Here is a 15,181-nt window from a genome sequence, read left to right on the forward strand (position 1 = left end):
ACCGGAGTACCCGGAGAAAAACCACGTATGCACGGGGAGAACATGCAAACTCCACACACAGATGGCAGAGGGTGGAATTGAACCCTGGTCTCCTAGCTGTGAGGTCTGCGCGCTAACCACTATTTTAGGGATGTATGGCGATATTCATTCATTTATTCATTCATTTTCTACCGCTTATCCTCACGAGGGTTGCGGGGGTGCTGGAGCGTATACCAGCTGTCTTCGGGCGAGAGGTGGGGTACACCCTGGACTGGTGGCCAGCCAATCAGAGGGCACATATAGACAAACAACCATTCCCACTCACTGTATGGCGATATGATGATATCATTAAATCAGCTGAGTCTTGTATATAAAGCCATAGAATCATCATTTTTGACTGGGTCAGTGTATTCGTACTCGCTAGCTCATTTCTGCTCATTTCATAGAACGTTATGTTTTGGGTTTTTTTTACACTGTTGTGTGGGTGTCATGAGCAGTGGAAGCTTTGGCAGAGAGCTGTGGTTGTCGACAACCTGTTGAAAGTGCTTCTAGTGGTTGTTAATGTCGTCCTTTTAAATGCAGTCGTCATTGCTTGAAAGGCATCCAGCTGAGGGCCGCTGCCAAAAAGCATGCATGTTTTATGTGCATCTCATTCCTCGCCGTCTCTGGGCAGACTTTTCAGCTGGAAGAAGATCTTTTCTTAGCGTGTTATTTCCAGTGGCCGCCACTTAGGAGTAAGTATAGCATCCACGCACATCCTGATCCAATAATGAAAGCCTTCCGTTGTTTTTCTTAATGATACATTCCCAGCTTGCATAGCGATTAAGACGGAGGGTACCACTCCCACAATCATCCTGCATATCTGTCATCTGTTTATAAAAGACGTTATCTACACATGAACAACTATTATGCTGGGCAAGCCCTTTCAGCTTGATTACATCAGACGTCAGACTTAGAAAATGATTACACAGTAGGCACGTAACACAGTGCAGTCATCATGGCTTGAATGGAGGTCTCAGAATACAGTCTGACAGGCCACGTCAGTAGAAATAATAATAATCAGGCGACATAAGGAACAAATTACATCATACAATGACCGATAATTTAGAAAAATGAGGCAAGATTACTTGTGTGTGCTGTGTGGGTGAGCAATACATCGAAACGATACATCGCCGTTGGGCCGTGAGGTTTGAAAAGCGCAAAGGGTTTGTCAGAGACCTCTTTGGCGGCACTCCGGCTTCTTGGCGCGTGTGTCTGAATACAGTGCACCTTGGTGGCTCCTCCTGACCTCCATACTCTGGTTCTCCTGATAGTAGTCATGGGGTTGTAGTGGACACAAACTACACTTACATCCAAATGTTAAAAAATGGATATAAATAATAATACCAATCTGTTGTTGGTCTTGATAAGCACAAAGCTATTGGCGTCTGTATCAGTTTGCAACCAAATATATCTGTTGCGTCTGTTGTACTCACAGTGCCATGTTGGGTTGGAGTATTTGATGTGTGTGTGTGTAAAAGAAATGCACTAAACTGAACATTCCCAGAACACCTTTAAAGTGTTCATAAGTTAGATTTCACAATGCAAAGTGTATGGAAGACTTATTTACCACCTTAATATTATTTTTATGGTGACGGACTTGGTAGGATTGCATTGATAACAGTTTAACACGAAGATGACCAGCCAGGCTGCAGACAGGAAGCTCGGCGTCCAAATGGCCGGAAATGTGGCAGCTGTACCTTCAAAATAATCGCAAATTGCATTAATATTGCAATTATGCAGCGTCACTGTGGAAAAGTAACAGAAGGGTTTAAATAGTGGTGCGTTCAGAGTCAACCATTCACGACGCTCTATGACACCGCAAAGTAGTCACCATTTTGGGTATGGGCTGGCGTTTATATTGAAGGCTGGAACCGGAAAAGACCCACAAAAAGAGCTTGACAACAGTGGTAACACAACCGCCGCCGGTACCGAGCAGAAGCCAAGACCGATTTAAATGTCCGTGCCGACGAAGCACGCCGCAGTGCTCGGCTCGGTGTGTGGAGTCAGACGTTACCGGACTCAATGAGTGTCAGTCAGAGCCGCCCCGTCTACAGGATGTTTGTCAAGGGTGAACGATGCTAAAGCTAACCGTGTTTGACGTGAGTAGCCTTCCATCACAAAACTGACTAAAATGATGCTTCTACCCACTGACATATCCTATTTAATGTCCAACATTTCATGCCGACGTGGACCAGTGGTCATATTTACATTAACTAAGCAGACATATTGTAAGAAACGCGCGGTTTTATTAATAGTTAAGCCAGTATGTGGAATAATTGCCTGGTTTCCTAATGAAGTTTGGCATGCAGCGGTTAAGCTTCCCGTCCATTACGGCCGGCCGTTAGCTAACAAGTCTCTTTATTTACTTTACTCTCTCTGCTGTCCAAGGGAAGCGTCTCTTTGCCTACTTTGCGGTGATTTGTGTGGTTAATTATCCTTGTGTCTGGAGTCAGTTGTGTGGGGGAAACCGGTCGACGTTTACTGCCATGTGCTTTATTGTGAATGAACGAGGGTATCTCACCGGAAGTGAATCTAGTATGTGTGCTTCTGTATTTGACATGTTTTCTTTTGACATATGCCAGAAGCAGCGAAGTTAAGACATGCTTAAAGGCATATTTTATTATTTACTGTTGTGTTTGACGCTACCCTCTTTGGTTTGAAGTTAGTCTCATTTCATCTCTGGGGTGTCCACTGGGTGACCCACAGCTCCTTTTAATTTTTTTTATCTGCCCCCCTGGAACATTGTATACAGTACAACATGAAAGAGGTTTTATACTATTACTAATAGTATAATTATTAATAGTTTTAGTAGGGGTATCAATATAACGTCAAATTACAACGTGACAAGTTTTCTTGTTCAGAACAAAAACTGTTTCTTCGGTGCTAGGCCTGGTACGATAATAAATGAATTAATTAATTTTGCCGGTTTCAGTGTTTTCCTTGAATCTTGCATCCACACAAGCGCTAATTATTATATATAACTACTTTTTTTGTTTTTTTAGACACTGAGAGCTTGGTCAATGGGAATCATCCAGCCCCCCCAGCACAGTCTTCCCAAGACCTCGGTGAGACGCTTCAATCAGAGCACAGTGCGATTGTCAGCTCCATCGAGAAGGACCTCCAGGACATCATGGACTCCTTAGCCATGGATGACCCTCAACCTTGCCCCTCTGAAGACAAAAAGCCCCCCGGGGGACAACCTGTGACTCATTCACACTTGTCGCCAATGGTCAATGGTGGGGGCAGGTATTTGCTGTCCCCCCCTACGAGTCCAGGGGCCATGTCGGTGGGATCCAGCTATGACAATACATCACCACCCTTTTCTCCTCTCTCCTCCCCTTCAGCGGCAAGCAGTGGGAGCTTTACTAGCCCATCCCCAGGTGGAGCCCCCCAGGACCCCATTTCTGCTCTGCCACCAGTGCCTGCACGCTCCTCCAGCTATAACTTCACCAGCCAGCCGCCCCCTGTACTCCAGCCACGGACGCCCCCATCCAACTTGAATGGTTCCACTGTGGGTCAGAAGGTACCAGGAAGCCCCAGGTTGCAAAGGAATGTCATAGGTGATGGTCCCCCGAGCCCTATGCCTAGTCGCAGAGGATTATGCCAAGATGTGTGCGAGGGCTTAAATGAACCTCTCAGTAGCAGGAATCTAGTGCCAAGTAGCCTCACTTCCAAGATCCCGACATGTGTGAGGACCAAGATGACCACTGTGCTTCATGAAAGGCCTGCAAGCCCTTTTAGAGAGCAGACGCCCTTAGCCGATTGCTCCGTCTCCTCAAGCCCATCCAGGCAACTTTCCCACCCAACGAAAACCTTTCAGCCTCCTCTTGATCCAGTTGTCCATATCATCCAAGGATCCCCATGCCAGCAGCCTGCCAGCCCCCGCATGGCCCGGAGAAACTTGGAACTGAATGGTGGAGGGGGGAATATGAGAGAACTTCCTCCTCTTAGTCCCTCCATTGCTCGGAGAGGCATCCCAGTACTCCCAGTGTCAATCCCAGGCACGGTAGCTGCCCTGAAGGCCCCAGATAGTCCCTCGTGTCTACGTAAGCCGGTCCCGGAGAGTCTGCGGCTTCATCGCAAGACTGCAACTACGCCCGAAGACTTGACTGGCTGCAAGGGAATGCGAGCTCGTAGTCCCTCACCCACCTCTCTGATGGTGGAAGGCAGTAGTGCCGGGTTCCAAAAGGCTGCCTTTGGCAACTCCCTCTCGCCTGCCTATAGTCTGGGTTCTCTTACGGGATCATCTCCCATGGCTAGTCCCCGATGCAACAGGAAGATCTCTACAGGACGACCGCCAATGAGGGAGAGGAAGAACAGCATCACGGAGATCAGCGACAATGAGGACGAGCTGCTGGAATACCATCGACGACAGCGGGAGGAGCGACTTCGAGAGCAGGAAATGGAGAGACTGGTGAGTCACATGCTTCAACACTGTATCTTTTAGCATGCATAATGAGCTGAGGTGTTATGTCGGAACACCGCTGATGCATCCTGACTGGAGACACTCTTACAAAGGTTGCATTTAAATGTGGTCTTTGGTCTCTTCTTATCTGCCAACACTTTTTCTACTTCTGTGTTCTTCAACTTCAAACGTCCAGTTTGTGTAGTGAGGAGTCACAAAAGTGTCTCCTATTTCATACAATCAGTAGGTACAAAAACATATCTTCTTTAATGTTTATTATGATTAAATTGACCAGAGGGTGCTCCTGCGTCTGTGACGTCTGCGGCACCTGGGAAAAAAAAGTTAGTACCTGAATGGATTATTTCCGTTTTGCCGTACGGCAGACGAAGCAGAGTGGCACAGAGCTGGTGTGGTGTGAGCCTACAACAATCTTACGGAATGCTTCCGAGGGCCGCAACAGATCCAGTGTGAGTGTGAGTGGGAGCGAGCAGGGTTAGCTTGTGTGATTGTGTGTGTGTGTGTGAGTGGTAAAAGTGGCAAATTATTACCATTAAATTCTGGCGACTTTGTTCTTAAATTCTTAACCCTGCAGAGATGCGGCTAATTGATTTGACAGGAGCCAATCACAAGCTTTCAGTGCCCTCACAAGTTTGTCAACCCATTGGAAATTCTATACAACAGCATTACAAAACCGTCAAAGTGTCATGTTCCAAAGATACACGAAACACAAGCTAACACTAAAAGGGTATACCCAATAAATATACAAACATGTATCAATATGAGTGGTGAGTACCTATACATTATATAATGCCTTGAACATATGATGTTACAGCCCTTAGCCATAGACTAAGATTGGGGGGCACATCCCAATCTTTCACTGAAAGGTTAGCCATGTTTCACAGGTCCAGCAGCAGACCCTCAAAGCAGAATGTACATAGTATGCTGAATAAAGAGTTATATAACCAGTATATGCTGTGGATCTAGCAAATACACGCAACACATGTGCTAAAGAAACTCTATGTTGTTCTAACGCAGACGCTTGCAGCGGGAGGCGCCGCAGGGCCCGTAATTAGTCATTGTTGACTCGATGTCGAGACACATTTTCTAGCCCAGGGCGTATGCACTGAAGTCATTTCACACACAGCTTGCTACTCCATACACAACTGATTACCAAAAAACAAGTTAGATGAAGCGAGTTGATTTAAGAAAAGCAGGCGTATTGTGAAGTCAGCTCACGGGCAACGTCAGCAAGCCAGGAACAGCCAGTTCCACAAAGCACAGTTGGACGTCACCTGTATAGGATGTACATAGTAGGCCTGTCATGATAATAAATCAATTAACCGCATGATAAATCCAAACAAACTGGCTGATGTCTGGCATTGGCATTGTTATATCATATTAACATTGCGCTAATGACAAATAAATACATAACCAATAAATACAATGAATACTGCAATTGTTTATCATCAACTATTGTCCAGCAACACTTGTTATGGTGACAGGCCTTGTTGTACCACATTTTAGTGACTTTTGGTGTGGCATAACACGTCTCTCTGATGATGACAGGAGTGGCTTCATATTTCACCTTTATAAATAATATTTCCACTTGCAATGACTGCAAAATACTTGTCCACTAGAGGGGGCTGTCTACCTGTGCACACACACTGCAGAGCTGAAGTCACTGTCCAGCCTGCAAGACCCAAAGATCTACCTTCTACTACAAACATAGAGCATCTTATAAATATAATATATACATGTGGTATGGAATTACTATATTCATAAACATGACTGTTTATCATATTTTTAAAATGGGGGGTTAATTCACTCACACCATGTATTTATTAACGTGGGGGGTTCATTCATTCACACTCATTCACTTCATAAATCATATTATATGTTAGTAGTACTGTGCTTAATATCTGTGTGTTTATCAGTAGAGCGGTATTGATGTAAAGATGATTGACAAATGTTGCCAATGAAAAGCAGGGTGTACTACATATATTTTATTGGGTTCTTTTATGATCCAGAAGGAGCAGCTGGTGTTTTGTAGCAGGTACCACACGCCGACTGCGTAGCTTCCAGCTGCATTAACTATGAATGACTGCATGACGGGGATACCCATACATAACTGCATACATTACATACACCACCCCATACATTACTGCATTGTACTGTAGTACTTGTATGTAACAGCCGAGCAACTCTTTCTCCTCTGACTCCACAAACATCACTCACAGTTGAGGTAGGGACCACAGCAGTGGCTTTAAATATTTCATATTTATGAACATTTCATGATTATAGCAAATTGTTGAACTTGCAAGCTGATGTAACTGCACGCACACATCTTACTATCCATAACAATAATCAAGGTGGAAGGCTTCATATTTCCCTAGCAGTGAAAAGTATAATCACTTCCTTTACATGCACACAATATTACCTTTAAGGCAAGCAATTAAGAATATTGTTAATAACATGTAGGCATTTATGTTACATTTAGTTGCATCATATTTTGATGACATGCATTATTTGTATACGTATTATCAACAACTGTTGAAGTGATCAATCAGTGCTATTGATGGATACACTGCATAATATTGAAGTATTTAAGGTAGGGTTGGAAATCTCTGTGTTAGAGCCTCAGTTCCCAAAGTGGGGTACCACAAGCATAGTTGGTTGGGGTCACAGGGGTATGTGAATAATATCAGTGCTGAGCTAGCATTAGAATTCTAAGAATGGTTCATCACATAACTACTTTGACACAAATTGCTACATTCACAGACACCTGGAAATCACAGGAATGACGCCACGACCTACCTCTGCAGTCACGTGACCAAAATGAGCTTTGAAGACAAACCAACATAATATTTCCAGGGACATGACCCATCCCAGTCAACATACTTTGTTGTCTTATTATTATTATTATTATTATTATTATTATTAGCACTGATAGCTGGAATATATATAAATATATATATATATATATAAATGGAATATAAACTGAATATATCGCACTGATTGAAACGCTTCAACAGTTGTTGATAATATGTATACAAATAATGCTTTTCATCAGAATATGATGCAACTAAATGTAACATAAATGCAAGTATTTTGCCATCATGTTGTTATTAACAAAATTGCATATATTCTTAATTGCTTGCCTTAAAGGTAATATTGTGTGCGTGTAAAGGAAGTGATTGTACTTTTCACTGCTAGGGAAATATGAAGCCTTCCACCTTGATTATTGTTATGGATAGTAAGATGTGTGCATGCAGTTGCATCAGCTTGCAAGTTCAACAATTTGCTGTAAATATGAAATGTTCATAAATATGAAATATTTAAAGCCACTGCTGTGCTCCCTACCTCAACTGTGAGTGATGTTTGTGGAGTCAGAGGAAAATAGTTGCTCTGCTGTTACATACAAGTACTACAGTACAATGTAGTAATGTATGTAATGTATGGGTATCCCCGTCATGCAGTCATTCATAGTTAATGCAGCTTGAAGCTACGCAGTCGGCGTGTGGTACCTGCTACAAAACACCAGCTGCTCCTTCTGGATCATAAAAGAGCACAATAAAATATATGTAGTACACTCTGCTTTTCATTGGCAACATCTGTCAGTCATCTTTACATCAATAACACTCTACTGATAAACACACAGATATGAAGTACAAGACTATTTCCAAATAATAATAATAAATGAAACACATTCAAAGCTGGCATCATGACCTATCATTGCATTGTTTCCTCCTCGCCCCACTAATGTGTAATAACCACGTCATATTCCAACATTTAGGTCTTTATTTGAGCCCAGGCGTATGCCACAGGTCCCAGTCACCTTTTTAATGGAAATCACATAGTTGAGAATAGTCAGTGTTAAAACGGTACAGCATGTCCTATATTAATCTGCTATACATGGATGACACGTGCATGTGTGGAAAGGCAGAGATGTGCTGGTTTCTACATTGCATTGTACTATGTGACATGTAAGCAGAGAGGTTTCAGCTGTGTTAGTGCCAAGCACCCCCGCACACTTTTATCCTCTGCGACATCTTCAAGAAGGACCAGCGGCTGATTATCCAGAGGCTCGTCTGACTTTGATGCATGTATGTGCCACCAGAGAGGGGAATAAGAGCAGCGCTAGATTCAATGAAAACATCTCTTGGCAGGATCATCTGGCTGTTCCTCCACCGGGAACTGAAATGTTGAACCCTCCCCCCAAAGGATCACTGCCTCATTACGAGCGGGGTTTGTTTTGCAGACTTTGTTAGCGTGCCTGCAGATATATGAAAAAACGCCTTTTGTTGAACATGCCGTCTGCGACACGGCGTCACAGGAGCGTACGGCTGTAAACATGCTGAGTACTGAGGACTACTGAGGGTCACAACAGGGAAGGCACAAGGAAAGGTCTCCCTCTCAGGGGTTTTGTCAGTGTGAATACACTGGCTGTGTCTCAATTAGCGTATGTGTCTAGTGTAGCTGCCTCCATGGTGATGGTCCAACCACACTTTCTACATTAGAAATGGTTAAAGTATTGTGTAAAACAGAAAGTGTTTGTATCATTTAATTCATCTTTTTTAACTGCGTCACAACAAGAGCAACTTATTGTATTATTGCTGCCACCAGTTGTCACCAAACATAAACATAAAGTACCCCTTGTACTAATTTTACAGTTAATAGAAACTCCAAAATAGTCCACACAGTCCAAATAAAGACGCGTCATGTGTCCACTTGGCTTTCCTATGAAAGAGCATATCAGTCTGCCAGCATGCAAGTGTTAAATTTGATGCATCAGGTTGAATTATGTGTTGGAGTGTGATAAGAATCTGTCTGCATGAAGACTGTCTAGCAGGCTTTTCATGGAGCATGTTGGAAGAAACAAGAAAGCGGGGCATGAGAGAGCTAAGGAGTGTAATCTGTGTGCCAGCAGATGTTGTGTGGGAGGCAAATGTTAGCATGTCTGACTCTTCTCCAGCAAACAGCACTCTTTAGCCCAAAGGGCTCTTTTGCTGCCACCCACTCACTTAAACTCAAGTACCAATTTATTGCAGGCTTCAGTGCCACCTGTGCCACAGAGATGGTTGTGCCCGCATCGCTGTCTCCAGTCACAAGCCACAGCCAGCATGTACACCATCAAAAACATCATAGAGGACTGGTGGAGCTCGTGTGAAATGACTGATACTGCTTTACTTTTAGAGGCTAACGTTTCCCCTAGCTTTAGTGAAGCGCACTCACACTCGGTGGCCCCCTGATTGGTATCAAAGTGTCGTGGAAGTGCCAGCCATGCCTCCTGGGGAGACGGTGACAGGCACTTTATCTTGCTTAAAAGGAAGAGTCTCTTTATTTGGGCAGAATAAGTACCATGGAAACAAGTATCCCAGCATGCTTTGCGGCGCTGTTTAGGCTATGTCCACACGGACATGGATATTTTCATAAACACGCCTTTGCTCCTCTCTGGTATCAAAACTATCTCCATCCACACGGTGGCTGTTCATAAAAGTACCTTTGTTCACAGCGATACATTCACATGTCATATGTATGCTTAAGTCACCGTGGCACAACCGCCATGCACTGTTCAGCCAATAGGAAGCATCTGACATCATTTCCATGGACGGCGCCATAATAAACAGAAGACACGTGAAATGCTAGCCAAGAGTGCTACTTGGCTAGCATTTGAATGAATGAATGAGATGGCCCTTTTATTCTTGTCACTTATACAAGTACAAGCGATCATTCAGTACCTTCCAGTAGTTTAGCCTGTGGCTTGCGGAGGTACATTACGGAATGGTACACAGTCAGTTATGTGTTTATTTTGTTCCTCTGCACAGAGAACACAAGATTGTTGCGTGATTGCCCACATGCACGGCTTAGCATGGAAGACAAGACAACGGAGTGCAAGATTACAATGTGACAAGATTTCTTGTTCTGTAAAAAAGACAATAATTACACAATAAATAGTGTGGATCATTTTCCCATGTTCCATACTGCCATGTTCATGTGTCTTTTCTCCAAACAGGCAGGAAGAAAGTTCACTCTGTGCATTACCATTTTTCCAAAATAATGACGTGTTTGTCAAGGTTGTCCCACCAGCTAGAGGTCCGATCGGGTCTTGTCCAAATTGTCATCGTGTTAATTTTACTTTTCACAAAGTAGTGCCTTTGTTCATCAATGTAGAGCAAAAGCTGGCATTTACCCTTAAGCACTCAACAAGTCATGTGAGTCTGTTGAAAAGCAGCAGTGTAATGTTACATTATATTTATCTAGTGTGGTAATATCGGCACATACAGTCATTGTTACCTCATCTGTCTGCCGTCTATACACATACAATGACCAACATCTTCACCCTGTTTTCCAGACAGAAGCCTATGTTGGCCAAACACTTTAAAAGTGTCTATTTGTGTGTACAGAGACTTGGAGTTACCGTTGTTAAGCCATGAAATTCATTCAGTGTTACTTGCTTTATAAATGCTGTCAACATAGTATCACAGCTTCATCTGATGTTGTTCTTTGGACACAGGAGAGGCAGCGGCTGGAGACCATCCTGAATCTCTGTGCCGAATACAACAAAGGAGAGAGCATCATCCTGGATCCACTGGGCCCCGGGAGGGCAGCTTTCCCTGGGGGGTTTTCAGACGGCTCGGTGCAGGGTGCTTCCGCTGAGCGTGTCCTCGGAGGAATGCCGTCGCCATCGTCTCGCCGTCTGGCACAGAGACGGAGAGAGAGCGATGAGGAGAACCTGAAGGAGGAGTGTAGTAGTACAGAGAGCACTCATCAGGAGGTGAGGGCATCAGACGCTCCCAGCACAGCATCAGCACTGCAACATGGAGACACGAAGGTCAGAGAAAATACTTCTTCCTCACCGCCGGTGGCCGGCATGCTGCGGCACATCCCAGCATGCACGCAAGCCATGCATGGCTCTACTCGGTTTGGAAGGTCATCTTTCACTCAACCCCTACCCGTCACTTTTTATTGCGCATTCAATTCCTCATCGAGGCTATCATCTGTGGGAATTGTAATGGTATATTATTTTTAAAATAAAATAATGCCACAAAGACATTTGCATCCAAAAATGTTCTTCCTGTGCATGCGTGGGTTTTCTCCGGGTACTCCGGTTTCCTCCCACATTCCAAAAACATGCTAGGTTAATCGGCGACTCCAAATTGTCCATAGGTATGAATGTGAGTGTGAATGGTTGTTTGTCTATGTGCCCTGTGATTGGCTGGCAACCAGTCTGGGATGTGCCCCGCCTCTCGCCCACAGACTGCTGGGATAGGCTCCAGCACCCCCACGACCCTCGTGAGGATAAGCGGTAGAAAATGAATGAATGTTAACTTGCATTGCTCTTCATGAAGCTACACTCTTGTGCACTCTGTGTGTATGCTAGCAGCCCCGCCTCCACACTCCAAGACAGCCTCCACTCATGCCGTTGTTCTATGGAACAAAGTCACCAAGGTGGTGAAACCCTCTTCCTGCCTGTTTGGAGGAGATTAAAGAGGAAAACCAGACACACATGCACAAGGCAATATCGTCCCAGGCCTCGTGGCTGTGAGATGATGTTTTTAAACACCAGATTCCTCGTCTAGACAGTACACTCCTGCACACGCTTTCCTCTGGGGGAGGGGTTTGACAGTCACACATGCATGCATGTAGCGTGGTGGACTGTTGTGCCATTCTCCTCCACACTTCCATTTTTCGAGGGCCGGGTGTCGCTGAGTGCTGCATACCCCAAAACACACGTAGCATTCTGTGTATGTATGTAGAACATGAGTGTCATGACTTTTTCCTACAAATACTGCCGTGAGGTGTAACCGTGTAAGCGTACCCACACGTCCCCCTACCTTCTTGCAGGATGAAGATGCGGCCACATCAGATGGGCTGGAGCTGCTTTATCTGGAGGAAGAGCGGGTGCGTGTGCTGTCACGGCTTGATGACCTGAAAAGCCGCCTGACTGAGCTGGAGCAACAACTTGAGGAATCTAAGCAGGAGGTAGCGTGTGGAGTCAGTCAGTGTTGATGGTGGAAATACGCCCCTTTGCCCCGTTGTCACAACAAACAATAGCATACAGTACTTAGTAGTCTGTGTACAGCATGCCCCTCTGCACTTAGCACCCTATATTCATAAATCATCACTTTTGTGGTTGAATGCAGCCTTTTAGTGAAGAAATCTGTGATATCTGACTTTTGCGCTGGTGCAGGCAGAGATGGAGCGTGCGTTGCTGCAAGGGGAGAGACGGGCGGAAGTGGAGCAGATTGAGGTGGAGATGGACATCATCAGTCAGCTTCACAGCAGACTGGACGAGCTGGAGAAGACCACCCAGCAGGAGAAAGACAAGGTAGGCATTCAGATCATACCGTACATGACTGTCTGTCTTGGTAACATGGATGTCAGTGTGAGCAATGGCGAGAAGATACTATACTTGCATGTGTGTGCACACCGCCCCAAAGTGTAACCTTGTTCACAAACTGCTTCTTTAACACTCACGTGACGTTTGATCATCCATGATGCTCTTTCCATACGGCCTGCATGAGTCAACCTGTATGCAAGGAACACCCAGCATATTAATATTGCCATCTAATGTATGTACTGGATAGCTCTTTTTAAGGGGGACTGTTTCACCCCTCAATAGTAATGCCATCTAATGTATGTACTGGACAGCTCCCTTTTTTAATGGGGACTGCTTCACCGCTCAATAAATCACACTTTCATGACTCTGTTTCACGAGGAAGAGGAAAAGGCAATATTTCTAGCAAATACGGAGAGAGATGATTCCATACGTATTGTTTTCATAGTAAAACAACATACTGTGCTATAGAAATGATAGCAGTGAAGGGTGTGTCATGGAAACAGTGGGAAGGATTTGAGATAAATTTTAAATTTTTCATAGAACCTGATGGTTTGTACTATTTCTGAAATGATCTTTATGGAAAGAATTGACAAGGTGGATTGTACACATCCATCACAACCTGCCTGCTTTTTATTGCTAACCTCTTTAATAAGGTTTTTACTTGCATGGAATTACATTGTAACACCTTCTCTCTCTCTCTATCTCTATCATATCACTATTTCTCTCTCCCTTCTATCTTTCTCCTCGTCTCCCTCTCACTCTCTCTACTTTTCTGTCTGTGTGTTGCACTGTGTGTGTGTGTGTGTGTTTTGTAGGAGAGGGCTAATGTTGAGGCAGAGCGTCGGGTCGTGCAGAGACTCCAGGAGGGCCACGCTGAGCTGAAGAAGCAGCTGCATAACTGTCCCGAGTCCCTACGGGAACAGTTACAACAGCAGTTGAAAAGGGTGGGTCGTCTCACCGGGATAAAGCAGTCTGTGCTTCCTCCACGGACGCAAACGTCTCAAATCAGTCAGAGTAGCCTCTTTCCCTCCAGAGCATCCCCCTAGACATCAATATCATAAAGTCCACGCTTCTACAAGACCTGGCGTAAAGAACGGGGTGCCTTGCACCTCTCCCAAGTCAATACCTCTTCTGTGTAAATAAACCTCCCTTCGACTGCATGGAATGTGTATGGAGTAGGGATGCTTCCACCAGGGTTTTATGCTGCCCATCAGCCAATACTTGGGGTGCCACAAGGTCTCGCCAGATTACAAATCAATAATCAATAAAAGTGAACGACTGGCCTCCATATATTGCCGTGTGCACACGTGTTTTCCTCCACACAGGCAGGAGAGGCTTCACTCTGTGCCTTGGTTTCAGCACCTTGGCACGTTTGTTCCATAGAACAACGGCATGAACAGAGTGAGCCCTTTGATCAGCCTCTTTGGTTCTGTGTTTGGAGGCAGGGCGGCTGGAATACACACGAGTGCAGAAGAGTGTAACGTAGTAGAAATGAAAGTCAATATATTTTTCTATGTATTGATGATGAGTGCTATTGGCCAGAGGTGTCATATAAGGACGAATAGGACAATTCCCCCCAAAACAGTAATTATTATAAGACAATAATAATAAAAGGCGTAATGTGAACATATTTATCCAGGTAACATGCCTGCTGGTGACTTGGTCAATGTCTAATGAGGCGTGCATGTGTGCTTGTGATGTGACAGTTTGTCATGGCTGACATGCAGTATATATAACCTCCCACTAATACTATTAACATACTGTATTTTCTGGACTATAAGTCACACTGTTTTTCATAGGTTGGCTGTTCCTGCGACTTACACTCCAGAGCGACTTATAAATGAATATACATAGTAACATTAGACGTTAGCTTACAAAGTCAACTGAGCACAACATGACACGAATGCCCCCGAAAAGAAAATCATATTCTGCAGACTACAAGCTGCAAGTTGTGCAATTTGTAGCTGAAAACGAGTAATCAAGCAGCAGAGAGAAAGTTTGGCGTAAGTGAGAAACTTGTTAGGGACTGGCGTTAAGTGGAGGCTACTCTTACTGCGATGAAGAAAACAAAACAGTTACTGATTACTAAAAATAGTTTGTTACATAAACACTGAACACCTTTTCTGTTCATGTTTATTTCTCGTGTAGTTGAATAACCATTATGTTAGCATATCTTACATCTATTCAGCCAGTTCTCTATTCTTATTAATGTTAGAACTTGCCTTCCAAGATGACGTATTGTCTGTTTTGGTCAAGTAGTTTGTAAAATAAATTACCCACAAAAAATGCGACTTATACTCCAGTGCGACTTATGTATTTTTTTTTCCTACCTAATTATGCATTTTTGCCCTTTTGCGACTTATACTCCGGAGCGACTTATAGTCCAGAAAATACGGTACTTGAACTCACATCAA

At 44.2% G+C, this 15,181-nt stretch overlaps 1 protein-coding gene across 11 annotated transcripts in view; it reads left to right on the forward strand.

Moving 5' to 3' along the window:
- phldb1b (pleckstrin homology-like domain, family B, member 1b) overlaps positions 1-15,181 on the forward strand; it is a 67,827-nt gene that overhangs the window by 31,837 nt on the left and 20,809 nt on the right. For 8 of the 11 annotated variants that reach the window (XM_058080686.2, XM_058080685.2, XM_058080688.2 and 5 more), the window contains 5 exons: positions 3,024-4,435; positions 10,941-11,258; positions 12,272-12,409; positions 12,618-12,755; positions 13,583-13,711. In XM_058080686.2, coding sequence (XP_057936669.2) covers positions 3,024-4,435; positions 10,941-11,258; positions 12,272-12,409; positions 12,618-12,755; positions 13,583-13,711 — 2,135 coding nt within the window. Of the gene's footprint in view, positions 1-1,569; positions 2,121-3,023; positions 4,436-10,940; positions 11,259-12,271; positions 12,410-12,617; positions 12,756-13,582; positions 13,712-15,181 lie in introns of those variants that run through there. The other 3 variants (XM_058080689.2, XM_058080694.2, XM_078792605.1) reach the window with 2 other exon arrangements.

This window comes from Doryrhamphus excisus, linkage group LG8 (genome assembly GCF_037039965.1).
Source record: "Doryrhamphus excisus strain RoL-2023G ecotype Guam linkage group LG8, RoL_Dexc_Guam_v1.1, whole genome shotgun sequence".
Taxonomy (NCBI): Eukaryota; Metazoa; Chordata; class Actinopteri; order Syngnathiformes; family Syngnathidae; genus Doryrhamphus; species Doryrhamphus excisus.